At 36.7% G+C, this 19,647-nt stretch overlaps 1 protein-coding gene and 1 long non-coding RNA gene across 2 annotated transcripts in view; one reads left to right on the forward strand and one right to left on the reverse strand.

Moving 5' to 3' along the window:
• Nucleotides 1–466: 466 nt before the first annotated feature.
• Nucleotides 467–19,647, forward strand: part of MFSD14B (major facilitator superfamily domain containing 14B) — a 33,777-nt gene continuing 14,596 nt past the window's right edge. Inside the window, exons 1-5 of the mRNA XM_026866299.1 lie at nt 467–486; nt 11,413–11,508; nt 14,903–14,965; nt 16,784–16,911; nt 17,760–17,874. Of these exons, the coding sequence (XP_026722100.1) occupies nt 11,500–11,508; nt 14,903–14,965; nt 16,784–16,911; nt 17,760–17,874 (315 nt within the window). The 5' untranslated portion in view covers nt 467–486; nt 11,413–11,499. The remainder of the gene's footprint in view (nt 487–11,412; nt 11,509–14,902; nt 14,966–16,783; nt 16,912–17,759; nt 17,875–19,647) is intronic.
• LOC113490082 lies at nt 2,791–19,643 on the reverse strand. Its single transcript, XR_003400146.1, has 3 exons — nt 18,178–19,643; nt 16,043–16,052; nt 2,791–2,800 (listed from the first exon to the last, which is right to left on the reverse strand). It is a non-coding gene; the product is annotated as an uncharacterized LOC113490082 (long non-coding RNA).

A 19,647-nucleotide genomic window follows, 5' to 3' on the forward strand; every position in this document is an offset into this window, starting at 1 on the left:
TTTAAAAAAAATCTCAGTATTTTGAAGCCTGTTTATTAAAACGCCTCCTCCTCCTCCTCTTTCTCCGAGGCCGGGGCTAGCGGCGGCTCCGGCTCCGGGCTCATCTCGCTCCCACCATCTTCCCAGAGAGGCCGGGCCGGACCGGCTCTGGCCTTCCCGCCGGGGGCACTGCCTCGTCTCTGCCAGCCGCGGGACATAAGTTACTCGTTCATCCCGGGCAGAGGCGACACCTGTAAGCAGGATAAATAAGTTTTTAAAAAAATACATAAATCCGAAGTGCTTGGACGTAAAGCTTAGTTTTCCTTGGGATTTCTAGGCAGTGCTCCTTGGTGAACCGAAACCGCTATCGTACAGTTTTAGTAGTTATGCTGCGCTTTCTGTTTCGTTTCTTCCCACTATGTTAAGCATTAAGATGTCTTTGTGTGAATAAAAGGAGCTGTAAAGGAGTGGTCTGTGCGCTCACTTGAAGGCATCTCTGGGAAAGTTGTAAGTGTGGCAGTGGTGTGTAATTACTTCCCAGCAGAAACTACTTTTGAGTGGCTTAAGCCTTTCCCTTTATATGTGCATGCTTGCAAGATGCCTTAAAAACAGATGACACTCCCTGAGCTTTCAGCAGTAGGTGGGGATTGGTGACTTGTTTCAGGCAGGTTCGTCCCAGATGAGACGTTATAACCCATCCTATTTTGTTGGTGGTGAGCCCGGAACATAAGATGGAAGTAGAGGAACCGAAGGGAGCACTACAAAGTAACATTGGTATTGACGGTTTTTGAAGGAGTACAGATAAAAAACTAGAACTCTTGCCTTGCCACGATAAATCTCTTTTGGCAAGTTGAAATCATGTAACTTGTATTTGTAACTTGACTTACTAGCTATTAATATTCCTTAGACTGTATTAATCATCGGATGTTTCTGAATAATATATTTAATATTAGTTTACTCACAAAATTGGATACGCTGAAAGCACTGCTTATGCAAGAAGTTTATAACGTTAAGTTTGTGTCAGGGAGCCGACATCTGCTACATGTGTCACCAACCCTCCCACAGATAAGCATATTAGAGAGAGGATAGTTTACTGTTTTATGTTAATGTGAAGTGAATGAACTTGTAATATCTTTGAGTGTTAATAATGTAGCATTAATGTGATATCATGCATGGCGCTTAAAAATGTAAAAAAATAATCTTGAAAACATCTGTTTGATATCAGTAGGTTCTTTGTCTCTTATCAGATACCAGTGTACTTTTAAAGTGTGATTACCCAGGGAAGATGTAAAAAAATGTTCTGTGGAGTTAATTAGTGAAGTTATTTTATGTAAATTAATTCTGAAGTGACTGCTTCATGCTTCTTGTAACAGATCTCTTCTGTATATGAGCCTTTCAGTTCTCTTTTAGAAATGGTTATGTCTTCCAAAAAGCAGATTGGACTCCTTCAAGAAGTGCGACTCATGTCTGCTGTGTAGTGTATTTGCTCTTCTAGGGTTCTGTACAGCAGCTGCCATTTACAACTAGATATATATGATGCAGTAACCCATTTGGAAGTCAGAAGGTAACTTTAGAAGAATCCTGTTAAATTTTTAGTTAAAAAATGTAAGCTTTCAATTCTATCAGCATGGATGTTGTGGTGAAAGAAATAAAGTATGTCATTATATAGAAGAAAAACAGATTAATTTAAATGAACAGGCACTAGTAAATGGAAGGTATGGGTAGAGAAATAAAAATCAAAACTTTGATTACTTTTGAAGAAGAGTACAACGCAAATGGAAAATAAATCTGTAATTGACAAAGGTGCTAACCTGTTTTTTTTTTATAATATTAATAGAGGGAATGTGTGTTAAAGTTGGATCAAGGATTAAAATAACGCTTTTGAGTACTTCAAATATTCTGTTTTATGAGTTTGAAAATTTAGATTCTGAATGACAAAGTTCTTAATATATGAAATTATCTTAGTTTTTGCTTCCTGGGTGGCTTTTTTGCCCACTCCCTCCTAGTTGTGCCCTTAAGGAACTTGGTGTTCTCATAATACATCTCCTACAAGACAGACAGACATGAAGCTCTAGCCTTATCTTCTGTACACTGGTATAGCAGTAATACAATTACACTTATATCAGCTTAGGGTGTCCTTCACAATTCCTGACTGAACAGGTTGTTTCCTACTTTGTTACTGCAGTTCCTGCACCTTCCTGTGATTCTCATGTGGCTGTCATATTGCTAGAATTCTTTCTGCCTAGGCTTTATTGAAAGAGTTTATTCAGACTTAAATCAGGGACCAGATCATGGCTTTAGATGTAATCACAGAGCTCTCTTTGATATCAGTGGGAGTGCATATTTGGCATTTGAGAGTGGAAGCTTGCCTTTTAGGCTACTGCTGCTGAAGAAGTGAAATTTTGGTTAGCTGCTGCTTTGGTCTGTGAAGGTTGGTTTAACTTAAATTTTTATTCTGATAATTTTGTTACATCAGGTTGATAGGACAAAGTAGAAGAGTATGACCAAGTCTGTCAGGTTGCTTAAGGCTTTCTACTTCTACCCCTCCAGTTTGGGAGTAACAAGCTTCAGATTTTTGATTTATCTGTAACTAACTTCACCCTGTTGAATTTATTGACTTCACTGAATTGAAGAACTCAAATGCTGAACCAATGACTCTATGAATTGAATTACTGGCTCAAAACTTGTAAGAACAATAGTATGTTTAGCTAAATCCCACTGGAATTAAATCAGTTTCTGTTGGCTGTATCACACCAATTTCAGTGTTCTTCAGCAGTTGAAGTAAATGATGCTGTGGATGTTTTGTTACTGGTTTTGCAGTCTTGATCCACCTGAATTATGAACACGGGTAGTATAAAACTTAGCATGACATTCAGAAGATTCATACCACATACTTAATTTCTATGCAATTTACTGTCAGTGATGCCACGCTAAGGAAGATTTTTAGCAAAGTACAGTACCCTACTATCTAAATAAAGTGCTTGTAGTGGGAGAAGTCCACACACCTATGTACCTCTGTGAGAATCAGTCATACATTAGTTTCATGTTCTTGGACACTATAAAATGCCTCAGCTATTGTGAAGCTGAAGACCTCTGTGTTTTTTAGAAACATAATGAAAGCATTCTGAGGGTTAAAACTGTGTCTTGGAAGTTAACCAGCCATTATTCATTAAACTGTTTTACACAACAAAGCACAACTGGTATATACCCAACGAATTGCAGGTTTTTACCCTTACTGCTAGCATTTTTCTTTTTAATACTTCATAAAAAAATATAGGTTAGTGAAACTGAAGCAGCATAATTAAATATTATGAGACTTTACTGAAGAACCTTCCAGTCCATTAAACTGGTTCCTTAAATTTCTTGCTTGTAGGATTTTAACTGAATTGCTAGTTGACAGTGTGGAGTGCTATTTTCCCTGTAGAATAGTTAAGAGATGAACAGTGCTGCCTTTTCAGGGTTGCCAATATAATTCTGAATTTTACCTAGTCTGAACCATTACTGGGGGTGATGAGCTGCTGTCTTTAAAAACAAGTCACTACTGCTTATACTGATGCTTAGAGAGCACTTTTGCTTTTTTGAGTTTACTGATCCTCCAGTTTCTAGCAATCTGGAAGGTTTTGTGTTCAGAGAGAAGTATGCTAGTCTAGAGCAATAGAACCTTAATGATATAAATAAGACTTGATATTTTAATAGTGAAGATCCAAACTTAACCACTGGGCAGTGAGCTTGAGTAATTAATTACCCGTCCCCTGAGAAGCATATGAATTAACTAAGCAGTCTGTGCTTTTTAGAGGAATTTCTCAGCATCATGCATTTTTCTACATTTTAGGAAGAAAACTTCAGCTTGCAATTTGGTGTAGTAGAATATGCTGGTTGTATATTATTTCTGTAAGAAGTAGTTAGACAATACAGTACTGTCTAAAGCTGAGCTTTCAGCATGTGACAGTGTGTATGACAGTTGTTCTCTTGGATGCTCTTCCTACTCTTGATGGCCTCAGCCTCATAGACAGAACCAGAAATGATATTTTCATGGTTTACACTACTCAGAAGATTTCTGTTTTATAAGCTAGTCCAGTCTAAACTTAAACAAGAATGTGTTTCCAGCAGAAAAAATTATGTGGCAAGACATTTTAGACTCTGGGAGTGAATTATGTGAAGTCTCGTACAACTTAAACTTGCTGTCTTGAGTCCTGCTTTACTTATTTTCTTGTATTTTAGCATAAGGCATCAATGACAATTGTTTTCACATCCTTCATGTAATTCCTAGTTTAATAACTCCCAGCTGTATCTTTCTGCAGATGCTTTGACTGCAGCCTGGAGGAGCCTACTTCAGCATTCCTCCATACCTTTGGCAATGTTCTTTGTCCTTCTGTGGACCTCTTTCACTTGCGCTTCTGTAAAATAGTCTGTTCAACAGTGTGTATTGCTTGAAGCTTGAAGCTTCTGAACAAAACAAGACATGAGTTAAGAGGGAGGATCTGTACATATATCTGATAAAAATGATAAAAATATCAGTAGAAGAGGGTTAGCAAGACAGATACATCACATGTTTATGCAGTAGTATAATGAAAATCTTTTTTCTAATGGGGTGTATCTTTGCATATAGTTTTGTAAACCACTGCTGAATGCTGAATTGGTGTCTTTCATGGAACTGTTTTCTCCAGGACCACATTCCTAAGTAGTAGTCATCCTATATGTGGAATTAAAATTGTTTTTTCATGTTTGCACAGTTTTTTATCTACATTAATTTTAATGTGCAATTTAATTTGTTTTACTGATTCCATCAACTTATGAAAGTGAGGGCAATGGTGAAGAACATTTCTAATGTGAATTGTGTTTTGTCATCAGTGAACTTTGTGACTTTGCTTTCAACCTTTTGCCAGCTCAGTTATGAGTGTGTTGAACTACATAGGCCTTGGATGGAGCACTGGGACTCATCTGGTAACTTCCCTCTGCTGTGAAAATGGATTGTTTTGTGTGTGTGTGTTTGGGTTTTTTTAATGTATCCTGTTTCTTTTCTACTTTTTTTTTTTTTTTACTTCTTAATACTCCTGAAAAGTTTGTACCCTTTTCTGCTTTAAGCTCTTTTGCTGAGTGTCTTTTGAGTATGTGCACTTGTATTTTCAGAAGGCTTATTAACTTGATGTCACTTATCCATACATGTTCTTTTGAGAACTGCAGGGATTTTTTTAAGGCAGAATTATTCTTTAAAAAATATCTGTACAGGCGGTTGCATTTTGAATGAGTTGTGGTTCTGGTACTCTAGACTTGTGGAATATGATTTAGCCTAGCTTTTTCTTGAAAGAGCGTGTCATGATCTTAATGTCCAGATACAGGTCTGCTTAAGATACTTCTTTTGCAACTGAAATACAGATTTGGGCAATGTATAAAATCGATTAATTATGATTTATATTGTAGCTCACAAAGCACATCTAAAATGTTAAAGGCTGTGCTGGACTGAAAAGAACTCTTACTTGTGTTAGTGTATTTTTGCACTGCATATATGTGGGTTCGTCCACAATCACTTGGTGATAGCTTCGTGTGACAGGCAGCTAAGGTCTTCAGAGTACTTTCAGCACTCGAGTGAATTCTTGCCAGTTCCAGCAAATGGGGCATTTGTGGGGAACAGTTGGAATTAAGGTGGTTCCTAAATAGTTCTGTTTGAAAATTAAAGACAATAAAAGGTAAATATGCAATATGCCTAGGGAGCTACCTCGGTAATATGGGTGGAGAAAAGAGCATCCGTAACATAGTGAGATGTATTGGTGGCATAATATATTTGTGCTAGAATTACCTAAAATGATTAGATAGTGATGTAGTGAAGCATATCAGCAAAATTTTGCATTTGAAATGGTTGAATTTTTTTGGGAAACAAAGAAAATACCGGTGAAGATAAATGTGGAAAGGAAATGCAGAGTCTGAATGTTCCATACGTAGAAGCATGTTTCTCAGGGTTTTACTGATTCTGTTGTTTTCTTGAAAACATGAGAGTTTACATAGTGGAGTTTAGTGCAGGTGGTTGTGTAAAAAAAAAAATGTAGCAGTTAATTTTTGTGGGGGGGGAAATGTTTCTGCAGACACTTTAAAAAAAGAAAATAAGAAAGCTTTTCATACTAATGCACTTACTTGAGTGTTGGTTTACATACTGTAGAGGGACAGTGGGTGCTGTTTGCAAAGTTGTCTCTGTGCTGGAAGTAGAACAAGCAACTGTCAAGCTCTCTTAAGAGTCTCTGATGCTCTGTGGGAAAGAATTTAACAGAGGAGGGTGTGGGGGTAGAAGGGCAAGTTCCTGTGAATGTGTTCAGAATTTCAATTTTTTACTTACCTGAGAGATAACAGGATTATTTGACTGGAAAGGTACTTCAGGGCAGGATCAGATGTAAGGCCTGAGCAGGTTGCCTAGGGCTTTTCCAGTTGGGTATTGAAACCCTTTGGATGAAGAATGGGTGTCCAGCTCTGTGGGTGTTTTAGCTCAGAGAGCAACCAAGGACCATGCAGACACTCACTGCCCCCTTCCCCTCCAGCACTGGGAAGGAGAAAGTAAAGCAAAAGGCTCAGGAATCGAGATAAGTACAGGGAGGGGTGGTCCACACTTTACAGTCACAGGTAAAAGACAGACTAGCTAGGTGAAGAAAAAAAGAACATATATTTAATACAGACAATAACAACAGCACTTAACAGAGTGGGACAGTGAGAAGCATTACCACATCGTAAAAACACCTTTCCCCCACCACTCCCTTCTTCCTGTGCTCAGCTTTGCTCCTGATACTTCTACCTCCTCTCCCCTAGCAGCACAGGGGGCAGGAAAAGGGGGTGTGTGGTCAGTGCTGCTGCTTCTTCCACTTCTGATTGGGTCAGGGGGTGGCACTTCTGGCAATGTTCCCATTTCACAGGAGACAGTTCTCCACAAACCCTGACATGAGTCACTCCAATGGGCTGCAGTGTTTTCCTAGCTGTTTTGGCATGGATCACCCCTGTGTGTTGCAATCCTCCCAGTGCTGAACTACAACAGCGGGGGCTTCTTCCCCCAGGGTCCTGGCCTTCTTTGGGTGCAGTCACATGTTCTGTCATGGGGGCCTCCCACAGGCGTCAAATTGACATCTGCTTCACTGTAGACCCACATGAGTGGCGGGGGGGCAGCCCTGCCATCTCACCATGGGATACAGGGGAGTCTCTGCTCTGGCTCACCTCCCCCCTTCCTCCTTTATTTCACTGACCTTGGTATTTGCACAGATGTTCTCCTCTCAGCTCCTCAATTAACTCGTCCTTCCAGGTTCCCCTTCCTAAATACATTATCACAAATATGCTGCCACCATAGCTAGCTGTCCGGGCCTTGGTGCAAAGGTGGGTCCGATTTGGAGACAGGGGAGCTTTGAGAAGCTTCTCACAGGGGCCACTGCTGTAGCCCCCTCCCTTGCTACTAAAAACCACTGCTACTCACTCAAACCCAGAACAGAAGGCGGTGGGCTCTGCTGCTTCACCCTCTTGGGAGGAAAAAAGAATGCTGTTAGTTATCCAGGTGAGTCTTTTTCTTAATCTACCTAGCAGGTCTCTCTGGACCTCAGCGAAATGCAAAAGGTTTGGAAAGGCGCTATGGAGGACTTAGAATAACAGTGAGAAGTGCTTTTGCTCTGAAATAAGCACCTTGCTTAAGAGAAATAAACAGTTAAGCATGTTTGAAATCGGATGTTAAGGTGCTTTTGCGGCCATTCAAGCAATTTTAATTGTTAAATTACAGATTTGAATTAACAGGTAAATAGTTAACCTAAAAGTTGTGTGAATAAAAGAATACTGTCAATTCTAGCTTGTCTGAAGAGCTGGGACTGGCTATAAAATTGCCTTTTGCTATGAAATATTTTACGTTGAATAGTACTAGCTGTCCATCAAAATGTCTAAGCTTAGATATGCTTACTGATATTTTATTGCAATTTTTTTCCCCCTTTCTATGAGCAATTCCTCGCCAGCTGGATTTATGATCTTCATGTCTCCTCATGGGTTTATTAATGTTCAACAGCTGTGTTCTCCTCTTAAAAAAAAAAAAAAAGTTTGTATTGCATCCCAAGAGTTCCCCCTGTTGTCTTCAGATTAACTTTTGGGTTTATTCTGCCTTCAATAAGGGCAAAAGAAATATGGTTTTTAGAATTGGGTATGGGCAAAAAGAAGCATAAAAGGAGCAGAAGTGTAAAACTGGAAAAATAGTAGAACTTTTAGGACTTTGGATTTTATAATGACAGCCGTAAACTTTTATTGTTAAGTATTTGAGATTATGTAATGTTTAGCTCATTATTCATTATGCAAGTATAGTAGCTTGACCAGCAGCTGCATTTGAACAAACATTAATGTTCATACATAGTTTCTCAGCCCAGACACTGTGCTGTTATGTGAAGAAGGTCTGAGTGGATTGAAAACAAGCCCATAACAGACTTTAAGACTTTCCTGAGGGCACTTAATTTTTAACATTAACACTTTAAAATTTGGGAGCAAGGGATGGTGAAAACAACTTGTATGTTGACCATATCTGCGCTATTTCTGAAATTCTATTTATATCTTTTTAAACCATAACCAATTCAGTAGGTTGTCCCCATATTGTCTAGTTCAAGAAACCTAAACCACTTTGTGCTTCAAGTTTATAACCATTTTTTGCATGTGTCTCAAGTTCATGCTTGATGTGAATTTCATGCAGTTGTATTCTGTTGCAAAGTATTTTCTCAATATATAAATGAGCCACACCCATTACTTCTGGGGTAGCTTCATCTTAAAAGCAAGTGTGAAGTATTTTTAGGAAGCTCTTTAATTTAAAAATAAGTAAAGAGTTATTGTTGCGCTTTTATCAGTGGTCCAGGCTGTGGACGTGATCATAAGCTATTTTTTTTTCTTGAAAATAACTTGATGCTTGATTAAAAATTGAAAGCTCTTGTGATAAGAGTTTTTAGGACCTACAGAAAAGATGGGCATCCAGGAGTAACTGTCTGCATTGGTCCATTTGACAATGTCATTGAATTTTTCTGTTTGCATGATTTTAGTTTCCTGATACAGCTATTTGCACAAGTGTTCTTGAATTAATCTAGACATTTAGGGCTTTGTAAAGAAAGCTGAAAATCATCAACTACAGCCTATGTGGATCATAGATCAGTAGCTATTAGTATGTCTGATGTGGAATGTTTGACTTCATTTTGACAGATGCATGTTCCTTTCAGGATTTAAATTCTACTTTTCCACATTATGTCTTGAATCCCAAAGGCTGTAGAGATTTCTGTTTTTTCAGGAGTTTGGTGCAACTCTCTGTAAGATGCATGATACTATCACAAACAATTTGCAGACTGTTTTAATCTCCAGGAAGTACTCATTTAGGCACAGTACAGCAAAAATACTTTTCTTTCACAGAATTTTTTAAAAGACTTCTGAGGAAAAAAACATGTATGTCTTTTTGAGTATGTATGTACATCATCTTTCTGGTAAACCATGTAAATCTTAAATTTGCACTATTGAAAAAAAACCCAACAATGCAGACCAGAGGCTTTTGGTCCAGAATCATGTTTAGTGATATAGAGGTGGGGGAGAGGGGAGAGATAAAGGCAGGAGAAAGGCTGGGCAGTCCTTTACTTACTTCTCTACTGTAAAATTTGCCTTTTCAAGAGGAAACCACTGTGGAAGGTTCTTCAGACTTCAGTGTAATCTGTGTAAAGTGCTAGTCTGACTGACATACGTCTTGGCAAAAAAGGTTCTTAAAATTGTTATCCTATTACATTAATGTGGAAGTACTTGCAGACTTCTTACATGAGGCATTTTTTTTTTCCCTGTAAACTTTGGAGTCTTTGCTATTTAGAGATTAAAAATTGTATGGTAACCTATGGAGAAATGTTAATGCTTGCAAGTCATCAGCCTCCCAGAGACCATCTTTGATTTATGATATTACTGTATCATTTCCCAGGAGAAATAACTGCTTTCTTTAAATCCTCAAGCTTTCAAACAAGTTGCAATATAGAAAAGTTTGAATCTTATTACCTAGAAAAAGTGCTCTCTGGGTTACTTTTTGTTTGCTGCTACAGGTTTTGATAGACTCTGATAGATTTAAAAAATTTATTTGAGATCTGGGCACTTAGACTGTCCAGGCAGTAGGGATTTCTTTAAAAATCTGTACTGTAGGCAGTTAGTTTAAATGAATTTTGTAATAACAAGTGTTTTCTAAATGTATAATTCCTACCAATCTAGATGAAAGGTACTGAGCAGGGGAGAGAAACACCAAATGCATCTCTGCTTTACCTTCATTGTAGTCTGTCTTTCTGGGTTCAGTGGGAGAGCCTTGGTTTAATGTTCTCCTTACTCTCTACTTGCTGAAATGACACAGAGTGGTTGATACTTGTCACTAGATGATGTCTCTTTAATTGAATCCTGCATTATTGGATTGCTCAATGTGCAAGAGAAGTGTGTTTTTAAGTTTTGGGTAAACTTCAGGTATGTATGGGAGTACCAGATGAGAGCACTGTACTGCTCCTTTCTAAGAATTGCCAGTCCTGTGGGAGCATAACAGCTTTGTGTTGGCTAGAAGCTGAAAAACTGAAAAACAGTCTTCTACAGGACAAGTGTTAGGGGAAATGGAACGAGTAATTATAGAACCCAAAACTTTTGTAAAACTTAGTTACTATGGCAAGTGGCACACAAAAATGAAAGAAAAGCAGCAGTTCTGGTTAAATCTGCTTTGCCTAAGGGTTCTTCCTGGTTCGTCTAAATAAAAAGGTGCCAGATCTCTCGTCTGGGATCCAGTCCTTGAGTCTTGAATGCTAGCAGTTTCACAGCATCATGAGTGCTTCCATCATTTGCTAATTCTTCCTGGGATTACTTGTTGAACAGCTTCTGTGTCTCTAGTCTATGGGCTCACACAAGCATGAAATCAGTTGGTCAGCAGCCAACAGAAAGCAGTTGTACAGATGACATAAGCTGCCCCTTCCTTTCTCATACTTGGACAGTTTCAAATACAAAAATGATGCTCTTCTGATTATGTACATTGTCATAGTTCTGTTGTAATAGTGATGTGAGCTTCATAAAATAGATCTGTCTCATTGTCACTTGTGGATGTAGTGGGGAGAGCTACACTGTCACACTGCTGTGGAAGGGTTGTGAATAGTGCTCAAGGGGGGGAAACCTGAAGGCATGTTGGAGGTGAGAGCAGTGTAGGCCACTGTGAGGAATGTGCAAAAATATCTCTCTTCATTCAGCAAGAGTTTGAGGGAACAAATTTCAGAAAGTTCCCTGGAGTTCTTTAGTCATTTTGTAATAATTATTCTCCACCCTTGTTTGGCTGCTTATTCCCAGGGGATTGGTAGTAGGTCATCCTGGAAGCTGGTTATGCTCAAAACACGTTTGTAAGAGATCTTTGCACATGTAATGAATTGGATGTGTACAACCACTGCATGTGTTTTTCTTTCTTAGCAACAAGGTATTGGTCGGCCAAGCGTTTACCATGTAGTGGTGGTCATATTTCTAGAATTCTTTGCCTGGGGGCTCTTGACAACTCCGATGCTAACGGTAAGTATCACTGTCTGCTGTCATCTTGGCAGTAATGACAAAAGTTAATTTGCTAATTCTAGGGATTGGGGTTTTATTTTGTTTTACACTGTCTGCTTACCTCATTAACTGAATTCCAGGAGTCTTAACATTCAGCACTGCACAATGGTAGTGTACTCCAGCTGAGATCTGGACCGCAGAAAGACCAAAAGACAGTGAAAAATAAATTATCAAAGTGCTGTACTAATATTTTAACTTTTATTTACCTTTTAGAGTAACATCAGTTTAGAGTATTGATGAAAGTCTCTCTGAAAATTCTGTCTTTTTTTAGGACTTAATAGTTCAATTCATCTCCCAGTCATAATAATTGAATAAACTATGCATACCATAGTAAACTTTGTACATGACTGAGCTGGCTGTTTTGCTAAGTAAAGCAAAGTAAAATAGTAAGAGGTAAAGAATTAAAATATAAAGGCTTTCATGTAAAAAATTGGGTTTATAAGTATTTAATCTGTTCTGGAATACACTTATTTTCCAGATTAATAGATAATTTGAGTGTTTGGTAGTAAAATAGGAAGTCTTTCATCTGAAGATATGTATCTTATTCATTGAAATCAGGCCTGCCTGAGAGAAGTCATCAAAGATCTAATAGTCCAGTTTTTCATCAAATAATACCGGTGAGCTCTCTGAATGCATGATGAGCAAGGCTTTTGTGGGATTGAAAGACCTTGGAGTTAATTATTTCCCTTCCTCAAGCTCCATATAAAATGATCTACATAACTCTTGAACAGTGTTCCCAAAGACAATCACCGATCCTTCTAACGTAGCTTCATAATAAAGAAGTCAGTACAAACAGTTAACAGATTTCCATAAAGTAGATGTCTCACTAAATGACCATCCTGTCCTGATGTCTTGCCAGTGTCAAAATATGGAAATATGGAGAAGCTTGCTGGGTGGTCTTTGTTCGTTTTGTTTTTTTTCTTTTTTTTTTTTTAACCAAAATGCTCAACTCTGGTTGCCCAAGCTTGACACTTCTTGCTTAAAGGGGTAATGTGTAATTCTTACAGTCTTGAAAAAAAACCCACTTAAATAAAACTATACATTAGGTGGGTTCTTAAACAGTTCGTCAAAAGAGTATTCCAATTGAAATAGTTCTGTAAGATTTTTTACTGTTAGTCACATGCAGCTGGAATGTTAATTCTCTTGTAATTAGTATTTATGTTGTATTGTGTCTGATGAGAGTGTTATGAAATGCTTCTTAGGTAAAGCTAAATTCTTTAACTGAAGTATGTGGATTCAGTACAAGTGGTCTTCAATGTCTTGTATTTTGAATGTTGTGTTCCTTGGTCTTGAATACTTGGGCTCTGATGCATTGGACTGAAAAATTAAAGCACTGAGTTACGTATATCAACTTTATACAGGTGTAAATGACTACTGTCTTCTTGGGCATGTTCATCTTTATTTCTAATCAGCTCTGCACACACTGGAAGGATGCTGGTTTTTTTTAATAATTTCAAATCTAGTTTGATACTTTGTATTATTCTGTCTTGTAATGCACTTGTGGTAATTTACTTTGGCCTGTTGATCAGCCAGCAGTACTAGAAGTCATGTTGAGCTTTCTTATGAGCTAGGTTCAAACCTCTGAATTGCCAACTGCCCCTCTTGCTCAAGCAGGTTTGTCTGGTAGAAAGGATGGAAGTTGAAATGTGATCAAAGCTCATGATCACTCTGTTTTTTTTTTGTGGTTGTGCTCTGTTTCTCCAGGTCATTGTCAACATTCAATCAGATAAAAATGTGTTGTTTATTATCAAAAGGAATTGTATGTATTTTGTGTTAGCTGAGATTATTTAAAATTCATTTTTTAGATTACCTTTTCACTACTTTTGGCATCTGCCAGCAAAGCTGTAGTGTTTGTTACAAGACACTACACTTAGAGGAAAAAAAGATTTAAAACTTTTTATATGGCACACAAAGGCCATTTTGTTCAGACTGCCCAAAGTTTATGCTCATTACTCTTACAATGGACTTGTAAGCCAATATTAGCAAATCATAATAAAAATATTAATCCCTTAATGGCATATTCTGTCTTCAGTATAATCTTCTTTGAAGATGGAAATATTTCTGTCAGTAGAACTTGAGTAAGACATCTGCCTCTTCCAGCTTGTCAACTTGCATTTCTCTTGTCTAGAAAGTAACAGAAATTAATCTTGAAAGCTTCAAACAATGTCAGGTGTGGTTGCCTACCAGGAAAAGTATTGGAAAACACTTTACAGAGAGATTAATTAGATTTGACTCTGAGCTTCCTGCTTGTTTGGCCTTTTTTTGGACTTGAAAGACATCTGCTTTTAGATCTCTAATTTGAGTGCTGACTTTCTTTTTCCATTCATATCATAAAGTCAGTGGTCAAATTGCAAAATTGTTTTAAATACCTAAACAGAAGATAACACCTGAAGGAAAAAGGGTTGTAAATAAGCAGAATTATCTGACCAGTAGTTAACATGGGAACAGCTACCTTTATTAAACCCATAATTTGAGAAACTCGGTCATTCTTGAAAAATTATGTTGATACTTTTCAGTGACCCTAAAGTATTGTTTTTCTTCAGGCTAGTGGCTTTCTCACATGCACAAAAATAATTTTTCTAGTTATTGGCACTTATCTATACATGAAAACAGTAAATTAATTTGAAGTGTGTGCATACATGCTTTGACCATTGCAATAACTTTTAAAATCAACACAGTAGCACCTGTGGGGCCCTTTAACTCTCTTGCATATTTATGGTAAATCTGTTTAGTGTAGATTAACATGCTTGCCCTTGAATTAGGGTTGCTGGTAAAGCACCTTAAATGAATTCATAGCTGTACTTAAAGGATACATTAAACACTCAGAACTGTTGCTAGTATTTATAAACATCTACTTTTCATTGGAAGTGTTTTAACTGACTACTGAATATGTCCAATTTGTTCAGAAACAGTTTGCATAGTGTCTTTTGGGGCAGTTGTGAATATAATGCTGTTTTTTTTTTCTTGATAGAGTAAGTTAGCTGAATATCATTTTCACTTCTAATCAGTACAATGATTGAGTCAACCTTTTGAAGAAATTATCTACCTCAAATTCTGTGATTTGTACCACCTGGAGATGCTTTCTGCTTACATTGATCACCTTTCTGAGCAAAGTACTCTAAACCAAACTCTCAGCAGTACAGTGTTGTCTGTGCCAGCAAAGGAATTTATGCCAATAAATTGATATTAAACCTTGTGATATTGTCTTGTGAAGACAAATAAGAGTGTAATTCTAGGATAAGATACTTTTTTACAAGACTCAGTAGAGCTATCCTGTTTTACAAATCAGATTTAGTCTCTGAGTCAACATTCTCCTGTCTCTCCTGATTCGAATAATGCTTTTTTTCCCCATCAGGTCTTACATGAAACATTTTCTCATCATACATTTTTAATGAATGGTCTTATTCAAGGTGTTAAGGTAAGATATTTTTTTTAAAAAAAAAAACCTTCTGACCTAAATATTCTCTGTGTTCCTGTACATTAATTTATATCTCCTGCATTTTACATAAGAACATAGAAAACAATGAGAATGTAATTAATTCTTAAACCATTTTTTTTTTTATTTTAATGGTTGTGGTTTTGGGCTCAGTTCAAATTTTACTGCTAAATGGCAGCATCTTGAAACAAGTGGAATATTTCCCAGAAGTTTAAATTCCTGTCATTTGAATAGGTGCCACTTGTATCTATTGTAATCTTAATAAGGATCCTTCTGAGAATGAAGCTAGCTTTTTAATGTCTGCTTCCAAATGTTAGATGATTTATATCAAAAGCAAATTGATGCAGCCATGATGATAACACTGAGATAAAAAACGAAGCACATAAACACCGTGATTTTGTCCAAAATGTGATATAAAAGCTAATTTTCAGCAGGGTTGTTTATTCCCCTCTGCCCCACTCTTTTTTTAATCAGTTTTTGAGTATTCTGTGGTGGTTAAGATATTCAGGGCAATTTGTAGCTTGCTCATACCACTGCATTCATACACTGGTCGTGCTGGATTGTTGCCACAAAAAAAGCTTCCAGAATTTCTCTAGGATAACTAAAACTTGAAAATTTCTCTGCCAACTGTCATACTGAGAGGTTTCAAAGCACTTAGTGTAATTTCTGTCTAACTCAGAAATTATTTAGCTTTGTGTTCTGTAACAAATCTAAAAAGTTGCTTTTAGCTCTAAGAATGTGATTTGGGATGGACTTGCTGTCTTGGTATCTTTCATTTGCAAAACACCCATGCACTGTGGAAGCTCTGGTGTCTCAAACTGAAAAAGGAAGTTAACTTTGAATTGTTCTTTTAGAAAAACAGCTTTCATGTTCCTTTTGGTGTTTTCTTTCAACTCTGTTCTTTCATAGTGCGGTATAACTATGGATATCACTTAAAAGTAGTGAATGAAGGGTTCCCTATGTATTTTCTCCAGACCATATCTATAGAAAAGCACATTAATATCATGGTCTAAATGCATGTATTGCTCTAACAGGTGTAATAAACAGGGGAGCATAGACCAGAGCAAGACTGGACTTCATTGTGCATTATTTTATTTTAAGTGCTGTTTATGAGACATCAGAAGTGTTTGGGGTGACAGCAAAACACGTTAGTTCATATTCTACTGAAATCTGACTCGAACGAGCAAAAACATTAATTTCAACTGAGTAAGGAAGGCATCTAGCTTTCCTAGGATCCGGTGGTGTGGCTTTATGTGGCTTCATAGCTTTTGCTCTCAGTTTACTCACTGAAATCATTGGAGTCAGAGTTGTTATGATTTGACAGAATAGTGATTTAATACAGTAGTCTACACATATGTTAAACTTGAAGGTGACTATATTTGAATATCAGAGGTTAGCTAAGGTCAGCTGAAGTAGACTTCCAGTGTATTGAGGTCCTTACAGAACCATGTATTTACTAATGATTGGATTTATGGCAGAGTTGAATTGATGAGAGAATGATATACTAATTAGGAGGAGGATGTGTCTGTCTGGAGGTTTTGCAGTTAACAAACCTGTGAAAGGCTTTGCTTATTTTAATTCTTTTTTTTTTTTTTTTTTTTTTTTTTAGGTTTAATAGATTTGAAACAAAGTATCAGAATCACAGAAAAACTAGACTAGAAGAAATTGTGTACAATTTCACTTATCTATGATTTTGTGTTTAATTTCAAATCAAATTAGAACTTTAGCCCCTTTTTATATTGTGGTAAAAGTAAAACTTGGAAATAAAAATTTAGACATATTGTTTTTATTCTGTCACAGGGTTTTTTGTCCTTTCTCAGTGCTCCACTGATAGGTGCTCTGTCAGATGCATGGGGAAGAAAATCTTTTCTTCTTCTTACAGTTTTCTTCACCTGTGCCCCAATTCCCTTAATGAGAATAAGTCCATGGTAAGTGGTACCAACTGTAGTAACAAGTTTGTCAGTACAGCAGAAACTGAATCACAGTAGTCCAGGGAAGTGGGGAGAGGGACTTTCCTTTCAAGATGTCATTGAATTATTTGGAGCTTTTGTGTTTAAAATGGGTTAAAACTGTGTATCTTAAAAGTAGAAATTATGGAATATGATTTAGTTGATGTATTCACGCAAGTATAACAATAATTGAAATGGTTTGACATCGTTTTAAGCTCAGCTGTTAATTTTTCTTTTCCCCTGAGGACTGGTAGTGCTTTAATAAAACATTTTTAAAGCTAAATGAACTTTAGAATTTATTGACTACTGAAAAGTGTAATTGCTGCAAATGAGATCTTTAGCTGTTTGATTAGGCAACTGACATCTTAACTGAGTGGAATTGACTTGGTTTCAGTTTCTTTTATGTTTGTTATGAAATTTAGGATTACAGAAGACCTTTGTGTACACTCAGTGCATTCAGAGTTCACCATCTGAAGCATTATATATGATAGTTTATTCCTTAACTGGTTTGAGAAACTGATTACTAAGATAGTTCCTTTTTCATAACTTAAACTTGTTTCGGCTTTGAGAGTGTGAAAATGTGTAGGTATCATGTCCTGAAGGTGCTGAAGCTTCTTTTAGGCTGATGTAGAATAAACAGTAGAACGTAAATAATGAAAGTGCTGTTGTCCAGTGTTGAAGTGAGACTGCATAGTCATTTCCATTAAAGCTCTATGTTAGTTCTTGAGGAACACTTGTCATAGCTTAAACACAAACTTGCTTGATTAGTAAGAGAAAAGCAAGAGGTCTTAGCTTAAACTTTCTAATTGTTGCTTTTAAATCATTAGGTGGTACTTCGCTATGATTTCGGTATCTGGAATATTTTCTGTTACCTTTTCTGTAATATTTGCCTATGTAGCTGATGTAACACAAGAACATGAAAGAATTACAGCCTATGGACTGGTAAGATACACTAAACTTGAAGAAAAGGTCAGAGTATGACCTTTGTATTGAATTTGTGTTTTGATGCAGAGATTGTTTCCTGATTAATGATGATGATAGAGAAAGGAATGAACTGTGCATCAAGGCACTGTGTTAAGAGTTTGGGAAATCTAGACTTTTTACTGATGCACAGACTGCTCAGTGCTCATTGGAATAGAGTAAGAATTTTGACTTTACTTGTACAGAGGACATGTGTAACAAAACATGTTTTAAGTTTAAACATGTTAAAAAACATGTGTAACAAAACATGTTTTAAGTTTAAACATGTTAAAAGTAATGCAAGTTATTTAAAAATTGATCTGGCAATATCTTCCCATGACCTGTAAATTGTACTTTGTGATGTTTATGTGATTTCTTTTTAATACAGAGTGGCTTTTGCTATAGTCAAAACAGTCAGGAAGGGCAAAAATGCATAATGCAGTATTTTTAGTAATTTGGTCATGACCTTTCTGAATTAGCAAGAGGGAAACAGTACAAACTAACCTTTCCTGTAATATAATTCCTGCTTAGTTTTGATTTCCTGGATATCTGTATTGGTTTAGGTTTTGGAGGCCCACTGGTATATTCTGTTAGACTTTGAACATCATTTATCCTTTCATTCTTTGTGCATCTGTTTTCACTATACAGATATTCATGGACTTGATTTTTGGCTGCCTGTACTGTACTTCGAGCTCTTAAAGTTTCCTCAGATGTTGATTTAACAGTTAAGAAAACAAAGGACTTGGTTCTTTTGAACCAAACTTGTGTGTATTGTAGCAGAGCACAGAACGGGTTTAGAAGTTCTGGATTTCCCATTTTATTTCTTCTGCCTGTAAAGAGGACCATAAGTATGTTTGGAACATGTATTTGCCTGCCTTCATTTTTTTGTTAAACATCTTGATCTAAAATTCTGTAAAGCGGTAGACAAAACTGCAGTTATTTTGTTAAGGTCTGTATCTCTTTCTAGTCAGTTTGTTACACCTTTTCCTTAGGATTTTTTTTTTTTCCTAGCTTGGTATAAAGCTACATTTCTAGCTCATGTTCTTATTCTTTAAAATAGTTATGCAGAGCGTTTTTGCTTTGGGGACTGGAAAAAGAGTAGTAATTAAAAGATCCAAACAAACTGGCTTTATTCTAACTTTTTCTGATGATTTTTGTAGTGAAATTTAACTACAGTACTTGATTTTTCAACATGTTCTGCTGTACATGAATACAGTAAGTGATCTGTTAGTAGCTGCATGTTATGACAATGTAGTATTAAGCAATACAGTTATTGTTGAAGTTTTTGTCATAGCTAATGATTTTCTAGTTTGCTGTGCTATCCAGTGGTAGCTGTGTGTTTAAAATGCAAACTGTTACAAAGGCATTATGTATTACTCTATATATTACCCGGTGCTGAGGCTCAGGTTCACTGAGGCAGGCATTTAAATATGCTGACAACTTTTTCAGTGCAATCTAATCAAATTAGAAAACAAAAAATGGTTTCCTTTGAGCCAAACTTGCTCTTTCCCTGCAAATCCTGTCTTTTATGGTGGGCTGTGGAGGAGGTTGGAAAAACTTTAGTTGGACCTGTATTTACTATCATAAGTGATTTTTTTTTTTTTTTTAAAAGAAAATTAATTTTACTTAAGTATTGACTGGTGTTTTTTAAAAACCATACTTCTGTGGAGGGGTGGTGGTGTTGAGCAAGTTACTTCATTTTTCTGCAGTGGCAAAATAACCACTTTGACAAGTTTGTAAACTGTTCTTGTGCAT

The sequence above is a fragment of the Athene cunicularia genome (genome assembly GCF_003259725.1).
Source record: "Athene cunicularia isolate RWA chromosome Z unlocalized genomic scaffold, athCun1 chrZ_part2, whole genome shotgun sequence".
Taxonomy (NCBI): Eukaryota; Metazoa; Chordata; class Aves; order Strigiformes; family Strigidae; genus Athene; species Athene cunicularia.